This window comes from Callionymus lyra, chromosome 19 (assembly GCF_982586985.1).
Source record: "Callionymus lyra chromosome 19, fCalLyr1.hap1.1, whole genome shotgun sequence".
NCBI lineage: Eukaryota > Metazoa > Chordata > Actinopteri > Syngnathiformes > Callionymidae > Callionymus > Callionymus lyra.
This window is the reverse complement of record NC_141836.1, coordinates 20,791,034-20,811,685: the sequence shown is the minus strand read 5'-3', so window position 1 is coordinate 20,811,685 and position 20,652 is coordinate 20,791,034. Positions and strand designations below refer to the sequence as shown.

General features: G+C 39.9%; 1 protein-coding gene across 2 annotated transcripts in view; it reads left to right on the top strand.

The window, feature by feature from the left end:
* prdm16 (PR domain containing 16) overlaps window positions 1-20,652 on the top strand; it is a 146,274-nt gene that overhangs the window by 112,579 nt on the left and 13,043 nt on the right. For both annotated transcript variants that reach the window (XM_087782146.1, XM_087782147.1), the window contains exons 4-5: window positions 13,998-14,132; window positions 18,326-18,428. In XM_087782146.1, the coding sequence (XP_087638272.1) occupies window positions 13,998-14,132; window positions 18,326-18,428 (238 nt within the window). The remainder of the gene's footprint in view (window positions 1-13,997; window positions 14,133-18,325; window positions 18,429-20,652) is intronic.

Sequence of the window (20,652 nt, the reverse complement as noted above, 5' to 3'; positions counted from 1 at the left end):
CCAACAAAACACAATGATGCTATTGATTAAATATGAGAAATGATAAATTAACAATAGATCATTGATGTAAATCTGTGTATGATTCGTTCAGTTGTCACTTAATTAAGAACATTTAAACTAAACGTTTAAAAAAGTGTGTTATTTTTAAAACAAAATAAAAAAAACGTGTGTATCAACATACAAAGGTTATCAAGGAGTTTTTTGAAGCTGATATATTTAGAGATTTTTAACATGCGAATGTGGATAAAAAGATGCTCTGGAATGAGTGTCAGAAGATTCCTGGAGTCAACCTATAGAATTTAAGTCGAGCTTGAACTGCGCTAGTAGAGGAAACACTAGTAAAATACCATGGGTTTCAAAAATATATGGGGGACCACAGCTTTCGAACCTATGCTCATTTTCTATTGTTAAAAACAGCCAATTTATCTCAACTTTATTAAATGGGACACATTTTGTTAATTTTTCTTCTTTTTTTTTTTTTCTTCTGGATTGAATCCCAATAAGTGAATCGTACTAAGATTCATTCGAAATGTAATGATTTCCTCATTTATTATTATTTAGATTAACAGATTTGGGTCCACGTACCTTTCGTTAATTCTATGCAAACTACAAAATATAGTCTTTTTTTCCATAATAATACAGCCTCAAACTTCTGTGTTTTGCTATATATTTTTTATTTATCAGCATAATAGGCTAATTAACAGTTTGCCATATTCTAGCCTTTTTCCAGTCTACAGTTGCAGATTTCAAGATACGTTTGTAGGGCTTGAGGGACAACATGATCTCATCCAGGCTACAAACTTCTACCAACCAAATCTGCCACTGTTGACTGGAAAGAGGCTAAAATGTTGCTTCTGTTAAACCTTATTTAATAAATCTGCATTTTGAGTTTTTGTTGGAGCACAAAAATCCGGAACAGTGACTTTTCTGGCAGTATTTTAATGTAAAAGGTTTGTTTTTTTGTTATGTTTTTCGTTCTCCCCATTTATGTTTCCGAATTCGAAATTGAGTGAACAGAAAGCTGCATGGATCGATTTGGATCAAATGTTTTCCCGACTATGATCCTCCAAATGATTGTCTGCCTTTTCTCTGGCGGGCTGCCGGAGAGAAGGAGGCCCCTGGGCCTTCTACTGCTGCAGCGCCACCGCAGGCTCCATCCCCACCACTGGCCTCAATCACCTTAATGCGGCCGTTTAGCCATTAGCTTCTCCAAGGGGGGCCCATATCCATCCATCCCTCCATATATCCTGTCATACATTAAAGGGCAGATTGATAGCCATCAGCCGGGCCTCGGCCACTGACACACTCTTAATATTGTCTCTAACACAAGCCAGATGGCTGCAGGGCTCTGCTACACACACACAGACTCACACACGCCCCGGTCGGAAGAGGATGAACGTTCTTAATGAAAAGATAAATTCGCGGGGTGAAGGTGGTCAAGCAGGATCCATTACCTGGACATCAGAGGAGCGTCTGAGTTAGGGTGACAATTAAGATGAAGGGATGGAGCCTGACGCTGCACACAATCCCGCTGCCCATGAGTCCCGAAAAGAGTGAAGGATAGGACATAAAAGAGGGAAGTAGTTCCAGCAAGAGGGCGCTAAGGCTCGCCGGGCTTAGGCCAGAAGGTGCGAGCTATGATCTCAATAGCCGTATTGTGTTCACACTTGAACGAGGGCCAGAACTCTGTGAAATATCAGAGCTCGGAGAGAGAGAAGTGTGGAAGTGAAACAATGGTTTACACAACAGAGAAATGGGTCTTTTCCTCCACTTCTCAGCAGCAGACCCGACACTCAGGGGGGAAAAGCTTTATTGGCCCTCGTGTCCTGGCTTGTCTCAGTCGTTCCTGGTGTTAGGAGGAGAAGGGGCGGGGGGCTCCAGGGTTTTGGTGGGGTGCGGCGGGGGGGTCTTCACGTGCAGATGCAGACTTGAGTGCGACTCACAGACAGCCACACACGGAGCCCAGACCAGGACACACACATAAGGTGATCCCATGGTCCAGAAGAGAATAGCCAGATATTCATCTAATCCTGCTGGAGGAGAGGGAGACGTCTCGGAGCATCATGTACGCCGCTGTGACTGCGGATAATCCAATCCCTCCGCCCTCACCTCGTACATGCCAACACGCTTTAAAGCTCTGCGCACAGAGTCGGGCAGCTCCGGCCTGTCCTTGATAATCATATGCAGCATCAATACCCGATGATGTTGTTTCTTTTAATCCCCTCGTCCCTCCTGGAATTGTTTCTATTGATCAAAACCTCTATTAATCATTGAATTACATCTCTTCGGGGAGCCAGGCTGGCTTTTAATTTAATCCTTTTAAAATGTCCATTTCATCATAGTTGGCTTCGTGTGTTTTATTTCACAGGGTGGTTTTAAATTAAATATAGAAAGATATTGATATTATTTACATTTATTTTCTTATGAAATGAAAATATGATTTTCATATGGTGTGTTTTGATCGTAGTGGCACTCTATAAATCTATTAGGGCTTATTCTTTTTTTTAATGTGTTCACTTACAGCGCTTTATAACCAGTCTTTGTTTGATTTGATTAAGAATATAGAACACACCAATATGCAGCCCTGCTGGTGAAACTAAAGGTTGACTCAATACATTAGAATGACAATAAATGACTGTATGACACTTTTTATCTGACAAATTTAAATTGAAAAAAACTTAGATTTGATTTAATATAAATGGATTAATTAATTACAAACCATAATACATCAATCTCTCTCGCACAACATGAAAGTATTTAAATAGTTTTTACTTGCTTATTAGTTTTTATATAATTTATAATTGGAGTCAGAATTGTTGCATAAAATTAATACATATATTTTGTATATCCTTAATCAATAGTCAGTAATGCTTTCCCATATTCCATCAGGAATTCTTTGGCTTTCATCGTATAAATTGATTTTATCAACCCTCAGGCAAACAGGCCTGACATTTAACAAGATTGATTCCTATCATACATCTCTTTTAAATATCTGTACAAACAAAAAAAACATTTAATACCAATCCATCATTGTTTTTGTGGTATAGTTGTATATTTATTTAATATTTTATCTCCTATATTAACATTGTATTTTTATGGGGATGAGCTTTTTCTTCTGTAGAGGAAAAAATCAACCTTTCTTTTGTTACATAAGAGGTCTCGTCTCATACCAAATGTTTAATTGAGAAAGAGGCAGAGCTCAGATGATTCCAATAAGTTGTGTTCCTGCTCTGCTCAGGGGTTCCGCCTCACGCTGTCCCGTCCAGCTGCTTCGGCTTCTTTTTTCTCCTGATTTACATGACACGGCATCTTTCTAGATCTGAGCTGTTAAACTTGAACCCTCTGCACAAGCTCAGGTGGGGTTTTTATTTGTGGTGATGGGCAGAGGGACATGGAGGAAGCACATTTGAAAGAGCTGCCTCTCATCTTGCCGGTGCTGTATTGCCAACTCACTGATCTCCCGACACACAAGAACAATTTAAAGATGAGGATTACGCCTCAGTCCAACTGAAGGAAGATGATTGCAGACGAGTATGACATTCTCTGCTTCATGTCTGTCTTCTTCTCTTATGATTCAAAGAGTGAGACGGTGAACGTTGCCGGTTTGATGCTGAGCAGGAATACAAAGAGAATATTGCTCTTTTCATTCATCTTAAGAAAGCTTCAGTCTGGTTTGAATCACGCTGATGTGAGTTATGATCTTGTCTGTGTTTCTTCAGCACGTCCTCTCGGTTCTCCTCTATTGTTCCCCTAAATGTTGTTGAAGGAAGCCTCGCTTTATTTGGGTGTTAATAAATAATTGATAGTGTTACTCGCCCTCACAAATTGGTACCCAGCACCACTTCCTTATTTGTGTTCGCTCAGTTCCAGGAATTGTCCCGTTTTCTGTCACGCTTCCGACAGCAGTCCATAGAGTGGAGGTCAAGTTGTGTCGGCGTTGAATAGAAATGTTCTCGCTGTATTATTATTTGACATTATTCTTGGCACGGCTCTGTGGAGTTTTGTGTTTCAAACATTGATTACGTTTGATTATTTTAGAGAATAATTCATCAAAAGTGGAATCAGTGTGTACGAATGTTCTTCAGTTGGGAAGTCGTTGACAAAGATTCCAGCTGAGAAACGATGGGTGTGTATTGTTAAGAAGAAGTCGTTACTGCATTCATTTGTTTTCCAAAATCTGTTCAAAAATCAGCTTTAAAAGCAGTTGTTGTCGACTCTATCCTCTTCTCCTGAGTCATTGCCTGGAGCTGAAGTTCTTTAACACGCAGAGGACATAATAAATGCTGCCATCTATGGGCCGGGAGTTAAATTGCAGCACAAAAAGTAACAAACGCAGTGAATATTTGCATGTTTCTTGTAAATACATAATAAACTGATAATAGGACTATGATTAAAAATAAAATAAAAGTGATTTGAAAGCCAATAAAAGGTTTTAAAAGTGCTGTTGAACATTCATATCATGAAAAAAGTATCTCTTTTTATTGGTGTAGTGATATTTTCTCACTTCCCTATTCTAAACTCATATCCACAGCCTGTTTGCAATTATGGAACAAGATCTGATTCTCTTGATGATCACATGATGTCTTCGGCTGACTCGGCTGCGTCTGGCTTGTGCCTTTAAAGCCGACCGACAGAGTGCTTGACCCCGATGTACCGTCCGTATATAGCCGGCACCTGCTCGCCTATAATGAGCCAATATATCTGCTCACTAATTGCCCCAAATTCATATCATAAAGTCTGGACAGTAAAAAGAAAAGGCGCAGCAGACATGGCCGCTGCCTCTTTGTGCACAATGAACATGTCACATATACAGTTAATTCACCGTCCGAGCAAGAAGCCCACATAAACACAACGGTGGAGGGATGGAACGCTCGGACACGTTACACACACTCGGCCCTTTTAACAAGCGGTAATAAATAACACAAAGCTGTTTCATTAACGAGCTCCAGCCTCGCAACTTGCTGCTTGTCTTCTTTTTAAGTGAGCACACTTCCTGTTTTAAAGCAATCTTAACCTGGCAACCCCCGCACATGGCAACCCTAGCCTGCTATGTAGTGGTCACTCCGTTCACATCTGCATTCAAGAACACTTGGACTCATATGTGGTTTATTAGTGCAGGAAGTATTTGGCTCCTTATTTGTTTGTATATCAACATTCAATAAGAATATAAGAAATGTTCTTCTCTCTGCTCCATCTCAATTTAAAATGAAAAATGAAATGATCCATTGAAAATGATTTGATTACAGTTGAAAATTGATGGATCTTAGTTGAAAATTGTTTGATTACAGTTAGGTTAGGTAGGTAAGTTAGAACTTTATTGATAATAGTAATAGTAATAGTGATAAATAGTTTTTTTTCCAAATTAGCCACAGCAAATACAGCAATTTTTCATAAAATAATCAAAATAAAATAAGAACAAGAACAAGGAGAAATAAAGAGAAAGAACAAGATAATACAATCTAAGTCTAAAGATAAAGATAAAGAACATAGATCAAAGAAAAATAACAAAGGCAAAGGATACAAAGAACATAGAACAGAATGTCAAGATACTTTCAACTGATAAATTGAAATAAAAATAAAAGATAAATTCAATTAATTTCAATTTCAATTTCAATTTGAAGATTGTTTGAGTTCATTAGAAAATTGTTTGATTTCATTTGGAAATCATGTATAGTTATGATTGTAGTTTAAAGTGATTTCAGCCTTTTAGTTACAAATTGCTTGATGACGATTGAAAATTGTTTTTAATCCAGTTTTTTTTTTTTTTTAGTTGAAAATGATTTGATTTCAGTTGAAAATTGTTTGATTTCAGTTGAAAATTGTTTGATTTCAGTTGAAAATTGTTTGATTACAGTTGAAAATGATTTGATTTCAGTTGAAAATTGTTTGATTACAGTTGAAAATTATTTGATTTCAGTTGAAAATTGTTTGATTACAGTTGAAAATTATTTGATTTCAGTTGAAAATTGTTTGATTACAGTTGAAAATTATTTGACTTTTAGTTCAAAATTGTTTAATTTCAGTTTAAAATTGTTTATTACAGTTGAAAATTACTTGATTTCATCCTAAGATTGTTTGTACAGTTACAAATGACTCAATGTCATTTGAAAGTCAAGGACTTTATTTGTATGAAGCATACGAAACAAAAATGTTATGAGTCAAAGTGTTCAATTTTCTAAAAAACATTATTAACTGAAACCATCAAGGGACGAAATAACAACTAAACATGACTACATTTTTATGGATCTTCCACCTGCGTGCGCGAGGTAATGTTCGTCAGGTCACACTCCAACAAAATTAGATTTAAAGTCGCCACATCGTTGTGGATGTGGGAGAGAGACATTGGAACTTTTCCCATGTGTGATTTCACTGGCACGCTCGCCACAATTGATAGCCGGCTGACGGTGGCTGATTTAAGGGAAGCAAGTTGGATCATTAGTGAGCTCGGCCACACTCTGACACTCGCGACGTGCGCAGACAGACGTGCACACACTCTCCAGCCCAGATGTCTTTTACAAGGCCCCGGGCTCTCCCCGGCCTGCCCGCTCGCTTTTTAATTACGTCGACGGCAGCCAGGCCCAGATAAAATGAGCCGCATTTAACATGCTTCTGCTCACCTTTGCGAGCCGTGTACCACGACACACACACGGGTACAAACACTAGCTCCGCAGCTACAGCAACATGTCACAAAAACGTCCTCACATGTGCATTTGATATCGCAGAGCTGTGAATACGTGAGATACAGCACATGTACGTAGATTTACGGCCCGTTTCCTCTAAAGCTGTCATTAGATGGCCAGACGTGGCTACACAGGTGTACTGTTACCAGCATCAGTAATGGACCTTACACACACACACACACACACACACACACACACGTGGACACACACTTGTTAAAAAAAACTCACCGTCGCCCCCTGTGTCCAACATGAATTTTTTTTGTATTTATGTTAAAGAATTTATAGTTGGTCTCCTCGGGCTCTTGAGGAGGAGAAACTCTGGTAAACTGATGTGTCTGGTTTACACCAATTTAAACACAATGACTTAATAAAACATTTAAAAACATGTTTTGTTGTTTTGTTGAAATTTACCATCTCTGCTATCAATCATGTTGGATTTTAGCACAAATATGTTTTTGTGTTATCCCCTTGTCCCGGTAAATGTGTATGTTTTTAAACAATCTCACACTTTGAGTAAAACGCTTTTTTTTTACTTTTTAAAAAAAATGTTTTTAATCTCTATTCAAACCATTTGTACTGAAATTAAACAATATTAATATATAATCAGACAACTTTCAAGAGTAAACAAACAATTTTCAACTGTAACTAAACAAATTTCAACTGAAATCAATGTTTATCTTATTAAACCAATTTTAAAATATGGTCAAACAACTTACAAGTGAAATCAAACAATTTTCAACGGTGATCAAACCATTTTCATCTGTAATCAAACATTTTTCAACTGCAATTAAACAATTTTAAAGTGCAAATAAACAATTTTCATCTATAATCAAACCATTTAAAGTGTAATCCAACAGCTGTAAATAGGTGCATGTGAATAGCACCAACACATCGGAGGATGTGGGGATCTGTACTCTGTCAGCCCGTTTATTGGTGTGTCTGTGTGAGTGTGTGCGTGTAGGTGTTCACATTAAGGGGCCTCCCAGCTGGAAACAGACCCTTTTCCAGAACGGACACACACTCTCACACACACGTCTTTATTTCTTGTTAGTCGTCCTGCACCTTAATTCGCGACACCTCCAGCAGGCAGCTCTGCAGCGACTTCTCAGCCACTCAATCTGTCAGTGTCACCACTCGCTTTCTGTGCCTGGTTCCCACTGCACGGTAAAACAAGCTCCAGTGAGTGTGTGTTTCTACCCAAATCTGATCTCATCTACCATTTTTGTACTGTCCACTAAAACCACAACAACCTCGTGTGCTGGGGTACACATGGAGGAGTCAAGCACTCTCATGACACGCTGCCCCCAAGCTGCTTTGTGTGGAACTACATTTCCCCTCTCACCCTTTGCTCTTAATATCGAGTTTTCTCCTCTTTGAACTGCTTCCTTATAGGAAACCTGAAGCAGAGGAAAGTTTCCTTCTGTGCTCTCTTCCTGTTCTTTCCTGATGTTTTCGGATAAAGGACTCTTAGTACATTCTTCAGAGCACTGTGATGATTTATGGACTTATTTTGCTGCCTTGTCACAGAGAAGAATGCACTGAGCTGAGGAGATGAAAATGTTGTGGCACAGCATCACAATTGAGTCCTCGCTCTCGTCTCATCTGCTGGATTTAGCTTTAACTTTAACTTATGGTCGCCATTTAAAATCTAAAGATCGTCCAGGCAAGCTTTAACTCTGATGAAACCATGGTTAGAACAGTATTAATGTCAGTGATGTAAAAATAAAACAATACAATACAAAATAAATAGTTGGATAAAATTATTTTTAAATGAAATATATTTAATCAGATACAATAAAATGACAGGAATACGTATAAGTGACATTTTGGTAACACCTTCTACAAGAAAGAAACTGTATTTATCTGATTAAGGTTTATGTTGCTGGCCATTTCCCATCCTTCTGCTTCTCCACCTCCGACCAGGACACAGTTTAATTGAAACAAACTAAATAAAAATAATAAAACAGATTATTTCCTTTATTTATCGTCACATTTGCATTAAACTTTCTTTTTCTATTTATTAACTACTAAGTTTTCATCTTTCAAATCACAAAGATGGTCAGTCTATTCAAACTTTAAAAATAATATACATAGACGAGTATATTATAGAAAAAAGTAAAGTTGAAGCTGTAGAGTCATATCCCTGAGTGCTAAACTCATTTCTTGTACCCTGCAGAGACGGACACTCCTCTCTCAGCCCCGCCGCCATTTTGTGACCTGCGTCAAGAATGATATGCACCTTGTCGCTGTATTCTTGCTGTTCAAATGGCAGAAATTGGTCAAACTTAACTGGAGGAGAAAATGACGCTCTATTAGAGCTGTCAAAGGTTCTCTTTTGTTTTGTGAGAAGCTCTTAGTGTGAGTGTAAGTGTGTGCTCTTATCAATGTCTCCCGCTGAGCTTTTTATTGTAGCCGGACCACTTGGACTTTACTTCTGATCTTCTTTGATGCCTGTGATGGGTGTTACAGTCAAAACTCTTGATGAATAACTTTATTATTGAAAGTTGGAGTGACTTCCGTTGCTATTTCTGTAAGATATTCTTTGGTGCAGTTTCGAATCACATAGTCTTGTTGACTCCGGTAGAAACCTTCTGATAGGTAAAGTCTCCCCTTGACTTGAGACGTTGAGTTGAGTGTTTTAGTACGTTTGATATCACTTGGATGCTGCAGCACGGCACTGCATTTGTTGGGAAGACTAAAGATAACTGAAAATAACTTCTTCTTTTTTTTTTCTTATTCGTTCTAAATATCTTGTATATAATATCTCACCTCATTATTACACACGCATACGTATAAGAATGTATTTATGCATCCTAAAGTTGCACTGAGGTCACTGTGAGCAGTTTTTGAGTTTATTGTCTGGCAACTCTCGAGCTACCAAACCATAAACGGTTATATGGCCAATACTGGAAACGTCTATCAGCTTGGTTCTTATTTTCCAGATCTCACCCTAATTTAAGGGAAGCGAGCCGTTTTCTTGCATCTGGAGTCCGTACAACCGAGTTAAGATTCCTCAATTGCTAGATATCAATCCTGGGGTTATGGAGTCCCCTTCCTTCAATTAGAAAAAACTATTTACAGATACAGCTGACTGGTGTCAACTGGTGCACTTTTCCGGAAAAACCATGTGGGAAAAAAAGTGGGCGAGATTTAAGGTGAAATCTCACCCGGTGTTGGCTTCAAAGCTTAACGATTGAGGCAAAAAGTAGAAAGTTTATTTGGGATTTCTGTGCCCTGTGTGTGTTCACTTCTGCTAACCACCACTCGTATAACGGTTTCTGTGCTCGCTGGCATTTTTATAGTCAAACCGATCTCCACGCTGTATGCGGAGAAAGTCCCGAAGCGCTGAGACGAAAAGACCTTTTTAACTTTTTGACAGCTGATTCTCTGAATAGCTGGAAACAGACTTAAACAGAATGTAAATATGTTGTGATCATTTTGTTAAATCCTTTTTCTTTTTGCAAACTACCTTGTTAAACTGAGTCATTTGCTTTGGTCTGAATACTTCCATTGTCTTGAGTTTTCTAACAGTGCGCTCCACACTTCAGTGGAATTAAAGCCAAATGCAGATTTACCACCATTAGTCTTGATTATAGGAACATCCAATGATCCACAACAAGCTGGTCCATTAGCGCTAAGATTGTATCCTGAGATGAACTATCAGGTGATGACTGCTTTGTTTGTGCATGTTATTGTCTTTAACCCTTGTGTTATCTTAGGGTCAAGGTGAACGACCTCCACCACTCCATGTCTTTTTGGGACCCACTGAGGTCGCTTACCTTGACCCAGAGACAACTCAAGGGATACTACAAACACATTTGTTTTCACTAGTAAAATAATTATAATTCAAACTTAAAATGTTGCTTTTGCGTCACGTTTTAAAGATGAAATAAAAATAACAATTATTATTAATTAAAAAGATCATGTACAAAAATGATGTACAATTATCTTTGTTTTTCCAGAGGGAATTCTATTTCGATGGATATCCATGTTCCTTATTGAACTCGTAATAAATACAGATTAAAGTGCAACATATAACATATAACAGTAGAAAGTAATCTGTTTATCTATAAAGGTCACGTTACAACAATAATATTACTTATTATTATTTTTACAGAGTATCTTCCATTGGGAACTCAAACAAAGCAAATATATGTCAGTGGGAAATGAGAACTGCTATATGTTGACGATACAAGAAATCATTATTTGTAACTAAAAGGTATTACTAATAACTAAATATTAACAAATTAATTCTGAATATTCACTGGTTTTCAGATTACTTGAGAGTAAAAGGTCATTGTTTGAATATGTTTTTCGTCACATCAGTTTAGATAAATGCTTTTTCTGCAACTAACCATTTCAAAATGAAATTGAAATATCTGCTCTGTCTCTGCTCTGGGATCCACTACAAAGGTTTAGAAGGGCATGTGTTGCCAGTTTTGACTGTTGAGTTTATAAAATTCCCGCAGATGGAGCTGATAATATCCAGTCGGCTTTCTTTTGAGGGTAGGGGGTTAAAAATGAAAAAAGGGGGGGTAAAAAGAAAGGTAAATAAACAAACAATCAGCCTTGGGCTTGTTCTGGCTCTCCCTCTCTGTTGCACCTCATTTGAAGCCTTATAAATCAGACTTCCACTCCGGAGACAGGGTGCTAGGCGGCATCACACACACACAGCGACACACAACACACACAGGCCTGCTGCTCATTAAGCCCCCAATCAGACCCTGGGGTGCATGTGGTAACCATGTTGTGTGTGTGTGTAAACTGTTCAATAAAGAAATGCAACATTCATGTGTGTCACCGAGCAATTGTCCCCCCGGTCTCCTTTACAACACCTTGTCCCCCCCCAACCCCCCCAAAAAAGTGTAGCTCCACCTGGACTGTAGCTGTTCATAAAACATGTTCAATACCTGTCACAGCGCCCCGCGACAAGTGCACTTTGACTCCAGTGTGGCGTGTGGAGGGCGGGGTTGTTAGTGGGTGTGGATAGTTGTGTGGGTATGCCTGGTTAGTTTTTAAGTCACTGTTTTCATACATAAAGTTGAAGGCTGAAGGCGGTTTTGAGTGAATATCTCTATATTCTGATGAGCAACATTTCTGCCAAGCCTTACCTTAAGTTATAAATCATTGTATATGTTTGTTTCAGTTACAGTACATTTGTGATTTCCTTTATATTCAATATGACTCATTTTTGCTTTGTATGCATCAAACAAATTTTAACCACGTTAGAACATTTTTATGACATACTGTATATATTTATTGTCATTTTCTTCTGTCAAACTAAATAAACCAATACACATTATTGACAAAAACCAGACAAGGTAAGAAAGATAATAATGAGAAAATAATGAGCGTATGTTAAGCCAACCAATCGCTCATACGAGCACTGTCTGTAAATAAACATCCACACTCACAAGGACAGAAACACAAATACCCAACCCAAATACAAAAAATTATTTAAAAAATCCAAAATAACATTAAGTCATTATTTGTCTACCAATCATGCCCATGTATGGTTTCCAAAGATTTTGGAAAATTCTTTCTTCTTCCCCTTCAATAGAAAAGTTAGTTCCGTCTTCCACATGTCCCTGGTAATAGGATTCAAACCCCTCCTGCAACATTCAAAAAAGAACTGTCATCTCCTTGTGCTTCAGAGTCAGACCTTGTAACCCGCCTGACTGGACCAATACATAAATGATGTAAATAAAGATTTGGGGCTCACCATCAAAGTTTCTGAAGGAGTCACTCGAGTCACTCACACCTTTCCCAACATGCACACATTGTCCGAGGACCACCACCATGTTTGGACAAACAAGCCCATGGCAGTTCTTTCACACCTCCGACCAGACACTTTACATATTTATCCACCTAAACCTGGCACCTGCGCCCCTCCGCCTGTTAAAAAACACCCCTCCTGCTCCCGCTCAATCACAGCGAGCGTTCACACTTTACGAGCTGGAAAAAAAAGGTTCATGAACTCTGCGCATCTAAAAATGTCAGGTGGTTTGTTGGTTCGTCTCCGTCACACCTTGACTTCCAGGGGCAGGCATTTGACTGTGATTAGGGCGCGCGGCGTCAGACCAGAGGTCAGAGCTGATCTCAGACCAGGCTGATTAGAACTTGTAATTATAGGAGTGGGTGTCTCATGCCAGTATTCTCCGGAGGATACGTTCAGGGTTAGTATCACAGGCAGCGCCCGAAATTAGAGCTTCGTGCCCAGCTCGTCCCTCACACATGTGCTCAGATGCACAGGAAACAAAAAAAAAGTACATATATATATTTCTTTATCTTGTCAGGTTAAAAGATACGTATCAGAATGTTTTTAAATGTGTACTCTGGTTTCCTCCCACAGTCCAGAAACGTATAGAGTTTGATCATTGGATGTTCCTATAATCTAGACCAGGGGTAGGGAACCTGGTCCAGAAAGAGCCGCAGTGGGTGCAGGTTTTCGTTCCAACCATTTAAGAGGACACATTTTATCCAATCAGGTGTCTTAGGAGTGTAATCAGTTGATTGTCAGTCTGGTGTTGCTTGTTCAGCTGAAACCTCATTGGTTAAACTGTACATGCTTGATCGGTTGGAACAAAAACCTGCACCCACTGCGGCTCTTTCTGGACCAGGTTCCCTACCCCTGATCTAGACTAATGGTGGTAAATCTGCAATTGGCTTTAATTCCACTAAAATGTGGAGTTAGAACTCAATGTGTGGTGTGTGAATGGTTGTGTGTCCTGTGACATTTCAGGGTGTCCCCCTGTCTCGCTCCCTCTGGGATAGGATTCAACCCCCAGCGACCCTGATAAGGGAATCAGTGTTCGAAAATTAAAAAAAAAAAAAAAAAATTGTAATGAAGCAAAAGTATCATGTATTCATTGTTCGCTCCTCACTGAGTCACTGGAGCATAAAAACAAAAATGTATTCCTCCCTCACACGAAGCATTGTTCCTCTCCCTTGGTTTTCCCATCTCCTTCCCACAATAGAGCCCTCTTTTCTTCCTCTCCACCTTCACCTGCAGCTTCATCCTCAGTCCATCCTCTGTGAGAGGAAGTAACACGAGACCCGCTCTTGCAGTCTCTTGGGGGGCACCGGGGTTACAGAGTGATCAATAAGTGCCAGAGAAAGTCTTCAGACAAGTGAAAGAAGCCACAGTTAGTCACCCCCTAATCCCTCCCTTCTCCTCTCCCACTTCACGGTTGTTGTTGTCAGGGCTGACAGGGTTGGGTGGCCCTCACCCCCGCCGACACTAGTTGACGATGAGTGACATCAAACCGCCGCAGCGGAGCTCGTCTCTTTACTGACCGGTGTGTTGCTTCTGTGCAGGTGGTGGACAACATGGGCAACATCAAGTTCAGCCTGGACACGGACGGCAGCAGCCACAGCTGGCTCAAATACATCCGCTCCGCGCCGTCCTTCGAGGAGCAGAACCTGGCGGCCTGTCATCTGACCGGAGACCAGGTGAGTGCTGTTACCAGGATTCAGATGTGAACCAAAAACTGTTGTCAACAGGTGACAAGGAATGTGCTGCTTTTGTTCCACTTCCGCCCGCCAATATTGTCTGTGCCTGGTTCTATTGTGATGGTGTCAGGAAGTGAGCCATCAAGGACAGTCTTTCCTGGCGGAGCTAAATCATCTGTTGGTATTATCAGTCACACAAGCGTGTAATCTTGACACAAACCTCTGCCAAGGTGATAAATTCAAACGTTTATAAAGTCATTTGAAAGTGTGAAATGATTATTTTGGCTGAGGGTACTAACATTTCAGATTAGAATTGGCCTGATCAAGCAACCCCTAAACTATTTTAGCGAGACATTTATTACACAGTCACTTGGATGTTTCTCCATGTCAGCTATTCGCCCTTGTTTTTCTTTAAAAAGTCCCGTTTTTATTTCTTAAACTATAGCTGAATGGAAATTCATTGGTAGTTATTCTACCGGATTCTTTAAAACCCCTGTGATCCAGGTGTAACTAAAGCACAACAAATTCTGTTTTATGTGAGGTATAATGGCTGTTTCTCATAAGGTTATAGTTTTTTCTTTGGCATTGACATGTACAGTAACACCTCGTTCCACACTCCAAACAACATTTATATTCAGTCTCCGCATTCCGGTCACCGTGCTCTTATTTGTCTGCTAATCTCCGCCTCCATAACTCTGCCCCCTCGCTCACGTCGCGGCCTCCTGCCGCCTGTTCATCGCCGTCTTTGTCTCCTTCCTCCGTCCTCGTGTCTCGATCTTCCACCTGTCACTCTGTCACAGGGACCGGGACTCGTCTGTGTGTCCATGCAGACGTTAAAACCCTGACCGATAGCAGAGGGAGAAAGAAAGGGGGCCGGAGTGAACACACGGGGGCCTCTGAGATTGACAAGCACCAATTGGCTGGCAACACCGACCCGCCTAATCCTTTTAAGATTTTCACATCAGTGCCCCCTGCCACTGCCACACAATGTCAACGAAGCAACCGGTGCACCTCGGAAAATTGTGCAGAATTATCAAACCCTGGAAAAAGCGTGCGTGCTCTCTCGCTCTGGACGTGTTTCACAGTTTGTACTTAGGCAAAACGGCTTTGCTTTGTTTGCCCCGCTCGGTTGTTTAGTGTAGGAACTCACAGGTACGACCCTCATTATTTATTCACCAAAAAACACGCGGCCACTCAGTACTAAAAATGTATAATTTAGCAGACCGACATTCAGTGAATCCTTCTTTTCTTTGGGCGTCATCATATATTCATGAGTTTATGGAAATATGTGCACACAGAGCAAAACTGGAGGCAGTGAGTCCTCCTTTAGAACAACGAGCAGATCATTTATTTGTTCGTCCTGAATAATGTAGGACGAACCTATTCATCATTAGGATGCACACTTACATGTTTTAAATGCTGCTGTATTCTATACAGAAAACAGGAATTTCAGGTCATATTTACTTAAGAAAATAAGGTGTCCAAAATGAAAATACCATGGTTCTGTTTACTTATAATTTTGTGTTGTGTATGTTCAGTAACGTTGCGCTTTAGGTGAACTTTGCAGAGGTTACAAGTGTCAACAGTGTTTTTAATTAAGGATACATCCACCAAATGTTTTGCTGTCAGCAGGCAGATTTACCTAAAACCTAATTGTCAATTAGTTATTAGCTACAGCTATTAATAGAAGGTTTTTAAGCTCAAAGCTTTTTTCCCTCAATACCAGTTACCACAGTTTACAGTGTATTCATTCATTTGCTGTGTGGTTTCTGCAAGAAAACGGTGTAGCTACAGTTGAATAAGAATCATGTTTTAGCCATTAAATGAACACTCCACTTGTTTGGGTAAATAATTCACATCATGTGTAGAAAGCCATTTGTTGTGAACTCCAGCAACAGCTGCCATTCACGGCTATACATGCTCAGACCTACTAGACCGTTTTTTGTTTACCCATACTCTTTAACAATCGCCTCCAAGAACACGTCCAATAGAGCCGTGTGTGTACCCGTGTGTACAAGTAAAAAAATTGGTGTGTAAGCATCTCAATTCAGCGGCGGAAAAGGCCAAGTTGCATAGAAAACTGCTGAGACGGACAATATGAGGTGCAAGCGTGACGTACGGGTAGATGATGGGGTCTGATGAGAAGATGAACCTTGTCCACCTTCTTGTCGCTCCTTCATCTTTTGTGTTCGATGCAGAGGTCTTCTCAGACGCCGTTTGATCTGCTCTCCGACCCCCTCGCGGATCTATCAATAAACAGACAGCGTTGTGTGCGTGAGAGGCCACAGTGGGGGGGTCGCGGCCGGCCCTGCGGCTGGCAGTGATCGATGAGGCATCTGTCTCCTCGGAAACGTCCGACGGAGATGGCAAGAGGTCGAGGCGGGCGTGAGTGTATAGGCAGGCCTTACTGTAGCACACAGGAGTCAACAAACCAGAGCGAGAGGCAGAGCGGTGACAACAATGTCAGCAAGTATGTCGAGCAAAAAACGTCAATACCAGCAACAAATAGATGATATTTTAATCATTATTATATATGAATCGAGGTGACATGTTGATGTTCCCCCATTAGGCCTTGATCATAAATGAACATTTATTTATATTGTCAGTGGATATATTTATTTGATTAAATGCTTCTATAAAAGTAAATTCATTAATTAATTAAAAATGTTTCAATTTTATCTATATTCTAAATTCAGTTGCTATTAAAATCAATCAAACTACTCCTTATTATAACGTATACAACATAATATTCAAAGGAAATATAATATTAATTTTGATGTTTTGTAGAATTTTTTACGAGTGACGTTTTTGCCAAAACGAGTTGCTGGTTGTGATTATTAGTATTTCATCGAACGGTTTATAGATTTCTGATCGTATCACAAATGTACCATTTTTTAAAACATTAAAAATTGACATTAAAGTTAATGTTGATTCTAAATAAAATGATAAATAAATGGCTATATTTGAAATAGTTCGAGCAGCGTGTGTGACTCCGTCAGCTCGTGTTATCCGTCATTCACGTCGATATTAGAATTATCTGCGGCCGGAGAGTCGCTGAGATGCGGGGAGGGGTCTGCAGCGACGGTCCCTCAATCCATTTGGCTAGAGATAAGACGAGGAGGAGTGGCCGACGGGTAACCGAGAGCACCGAGGGCCAACAGAGAATCACTAATGAGAAAGAGAGGGAGTCTTGGACCGAGAGAGAGAGAGAGGCGCATCACCGTCATCAAAGACGCGCCCGGAGACTAGATCAGAGAAACGCGCAGCGGAGAAGCGTCGCTGCCGCACAGAGAACCAGACACCCACCGTGCGTAGCGCGCAAAGGCCGTTCGAAGACCTCCTGTTCCCGGCTGCGTGCGCCCGGGCGCACCGCTCCCTGCCTCGGTCGTCTGACTATGGGTTGCGTAGCGAACTCCACCGGGACCGAAGTGCTCCTGCAGCTGGAGGCTCTCCGAACCGCCGCGACACTTTCCCAACTCTTCCGACTCACGGAGAAAAGAAAGGTTAGGAAAAAAAAAAGGCAAAATTATTATTTTCATTGCCGTTCTTCTCTGCAGCTGTTGTTGTTGTTAGTCCGACCCAAACTCTTGGAAGTTGCTTCTGATTTGTTTGAATGAGAGTCCGGCCGCTGCTGGCGCGCGTAAACAGGTGTGCAGCGCCACCACGCGTCCACCAGATCTCTGGCGCGCACGGAAGCCGAGACCCGGAGGCCCGTTTGTGTTTGTGGTTACTTCTGAGAAAATGTATAAATGCTTTTGTTTGGAGTGAAAATGCACGCGCGGACTTTAACTCAATTTATCGATTTTAAATTTAATTTATTTTTAAAAGAAAATTTGAAGTTAAATACTAAATGTTCGCATTGAATTAAATTATCATTGTTTTTAACGATCGAGTCTTTCGATAGAATGGAAAATAATTTAATTTTAATCGTTTTAGACTTTTAGAAAGGGACTAACGTTTATTTATTTATTTTTCTTTACGATCCCAAACACTCCGTTTAATAGATTTTACTTTATTTATGTAAATATTTTATTTGGCTTTTTCGTGTTTGTTTTGTTTTGTTGTTTGATGTTTTTTGCGTGTAAAACCACGCAGACGCTGTTTTATGATATTCGATTTAGCGGGTAGTCATTTAAAATTAAAATCGTAGATTAATACATAAGTTTACTAACTGTGTTTTTTTTCTATTTCAGATTTATTATAAAACAGTCCGGGACATTGAAGCCGGGGAAGAACTTTTAGTATATATGAAGGACGGAATATTCCCAGAGGGATCCATGGCACCGAACCTGCAAGGTAAGATTAATGCGCATTGCATTTTTAAACAAACTCCAGACCACCCGTTGTGCACAAAACTATGTTATCAACCACACACTGTGATATTATTGAAATACTAGAAACAAATATCGACGCTGCTCAGACGCGACGTAAGGCCGCAACTGAAGTCATGTTGCGCCCGTTCAATGAACTTCAAACCGATGACAGAAAACAAATACCATGTTGTTTATCGGGGGTTCAGCAGAAGAAAATTACATAAAAAAAAGTTTTATTTTAATCATACAACATGAAGCTAATTCGCTAACTATTTAACCAGCGAGCTCACTAGCTTTACTTGAGTTAAAGGTCGACTCAGTTATGCTTTTTTTTTTTCTATCGAGACAGAATGTAGAGGTTTTATTAACATCATACTTTTTAAGTTAACTGGTTCGCTGTGAAATTACTTAAAACTTGAAGTAATTGTATTCATGTGTGTAATTCAAAGCTAGCTTATTGTCATATTAGCTCAACATTTTGTAGGTCGCGGATCTATGTGATCGTTGTTAACTCATTGAATTAAAAAAAAAAAAATCCACTTCTATAAGATTATTATTATTATATTGTTATTATTAGTATTATTGTTGTTATTATTATTACTATGATTATCTGGCTGCAAAGCATGTAGCCTAATAAAATGACACAACATGTTGGCTAAGAAACAAAAAAAATGTTATTCTTAAAAAAAAATTAATTCTTAACATATGTGTATTTTATTTTTAGTTATTTAAATCTACATGTTTTTTCCCTTCTATTACATCCAACAAAACTTCCATTGTTTGTTTTTCCTTTCTTTCATTGAATTAAACTGTAAATTAATACGATTTTGAACACAAAGATGACCAAACATATCTTCCTATCTCATCTTTTTCTCTTCTGGGCATTTCACAAATGACTGGCTGCCTCTCAGCCATGTCACTGTATGTCAAAAGACCGATGTTTTATCCCGTCATCTGACTCTGACTGCTGCAGCTCCCTGGCAATCTGCATTTTTTCCTCCTTCAAAGTTTACTTGAGCATAAACGGTTCCGCCGTAAACATCTTGGACTGATTGTGGTGACGCAGTGTTGTCAGGTACTTCTTGTACTGTTTGGTTACAGTACAGTCTTTCTGGAACAAAAAAAAGCAACTTGTCATACTCATCATGAATTATGAAAGAGGAATAAGTTATTCGTGAGATGCTCTGTAGTTCATCAGTCCTCCCTCTTCCATTCTTCAATATGTGTACACGTCCATGCCAAGCGAGGAAAGTAGAGGCTGACTTGATTGTTGAAAAGAAGCAGATTGGTATTTATGAGTCAAAGGTGGATTGTTGTGTGCTGGATATTGACTGTACAGAAACACACACTCAAATTGTGACTTTTGATCGATAGAATATGAAGAAGAGAAGCAGGGAAAGAGTCAATAGACTTCTCCCTGTCCACGATGTTTTGTTCTCGCTTCTATGCGAGTGAGAAATAAAGAGCATGAGTGGGCGCTTGGCAGTGCAGTCCTTTTCTCCCTCTCTCTCCCTAGCTTATCAGAGAAAGAATTTGAAGTAGAGGACTTGAGGAGTCCCCCGAGACCTCACCCATGCTCCCAGATTAGCTGCTAAACTGCACATAATTGTGCTTCCCATCGTCTCCCAGAGAGCTATTAGTCTCCCCTTTATAAACCGCCGCGGCCGCCCGGACCAGACGGACTGAAAAAACACAGGCACACTCACGCACAAGCACCTGAGCTGTGTGAAATTCACCCAAAAAGTTCATGCACTTTAGATTTATGATGAACATCATAATTAAATGGCATCATGGTGGATTTTTAGGGTTTCTCTTTGTTCTGGGGTTTGGTTAGTTCTGGTTTTAAAAAAAATCAATATGAGAATGACAATCACATTTTACATTTAGCTCTCTTTTAATCACATGTATGCAGCAGATTCCTGAGTCATCTGTCTGTATTTGTCACTCTCTTCTTCTTAATAAAGTATGAGCTCGTCAAATAGGTCTAGTTAGTTTAACATTTGAGCTTAGTGTAATGGCCCACTGACCAGAAGGCCATTTATCCTGCTCCCCGAGGTTACCCACATTCATGTTGCTAATGCTCTTTTAATGTGTCCAAGAAGTTCCAGCTGGATAAACGGTCACATACGGTATGGAGCAGGTGAGCCGTGCACTGTAAGTCATTGCGAATAAACTCATTTGGTCTGGCTAGAAGTGATGGATGGGCG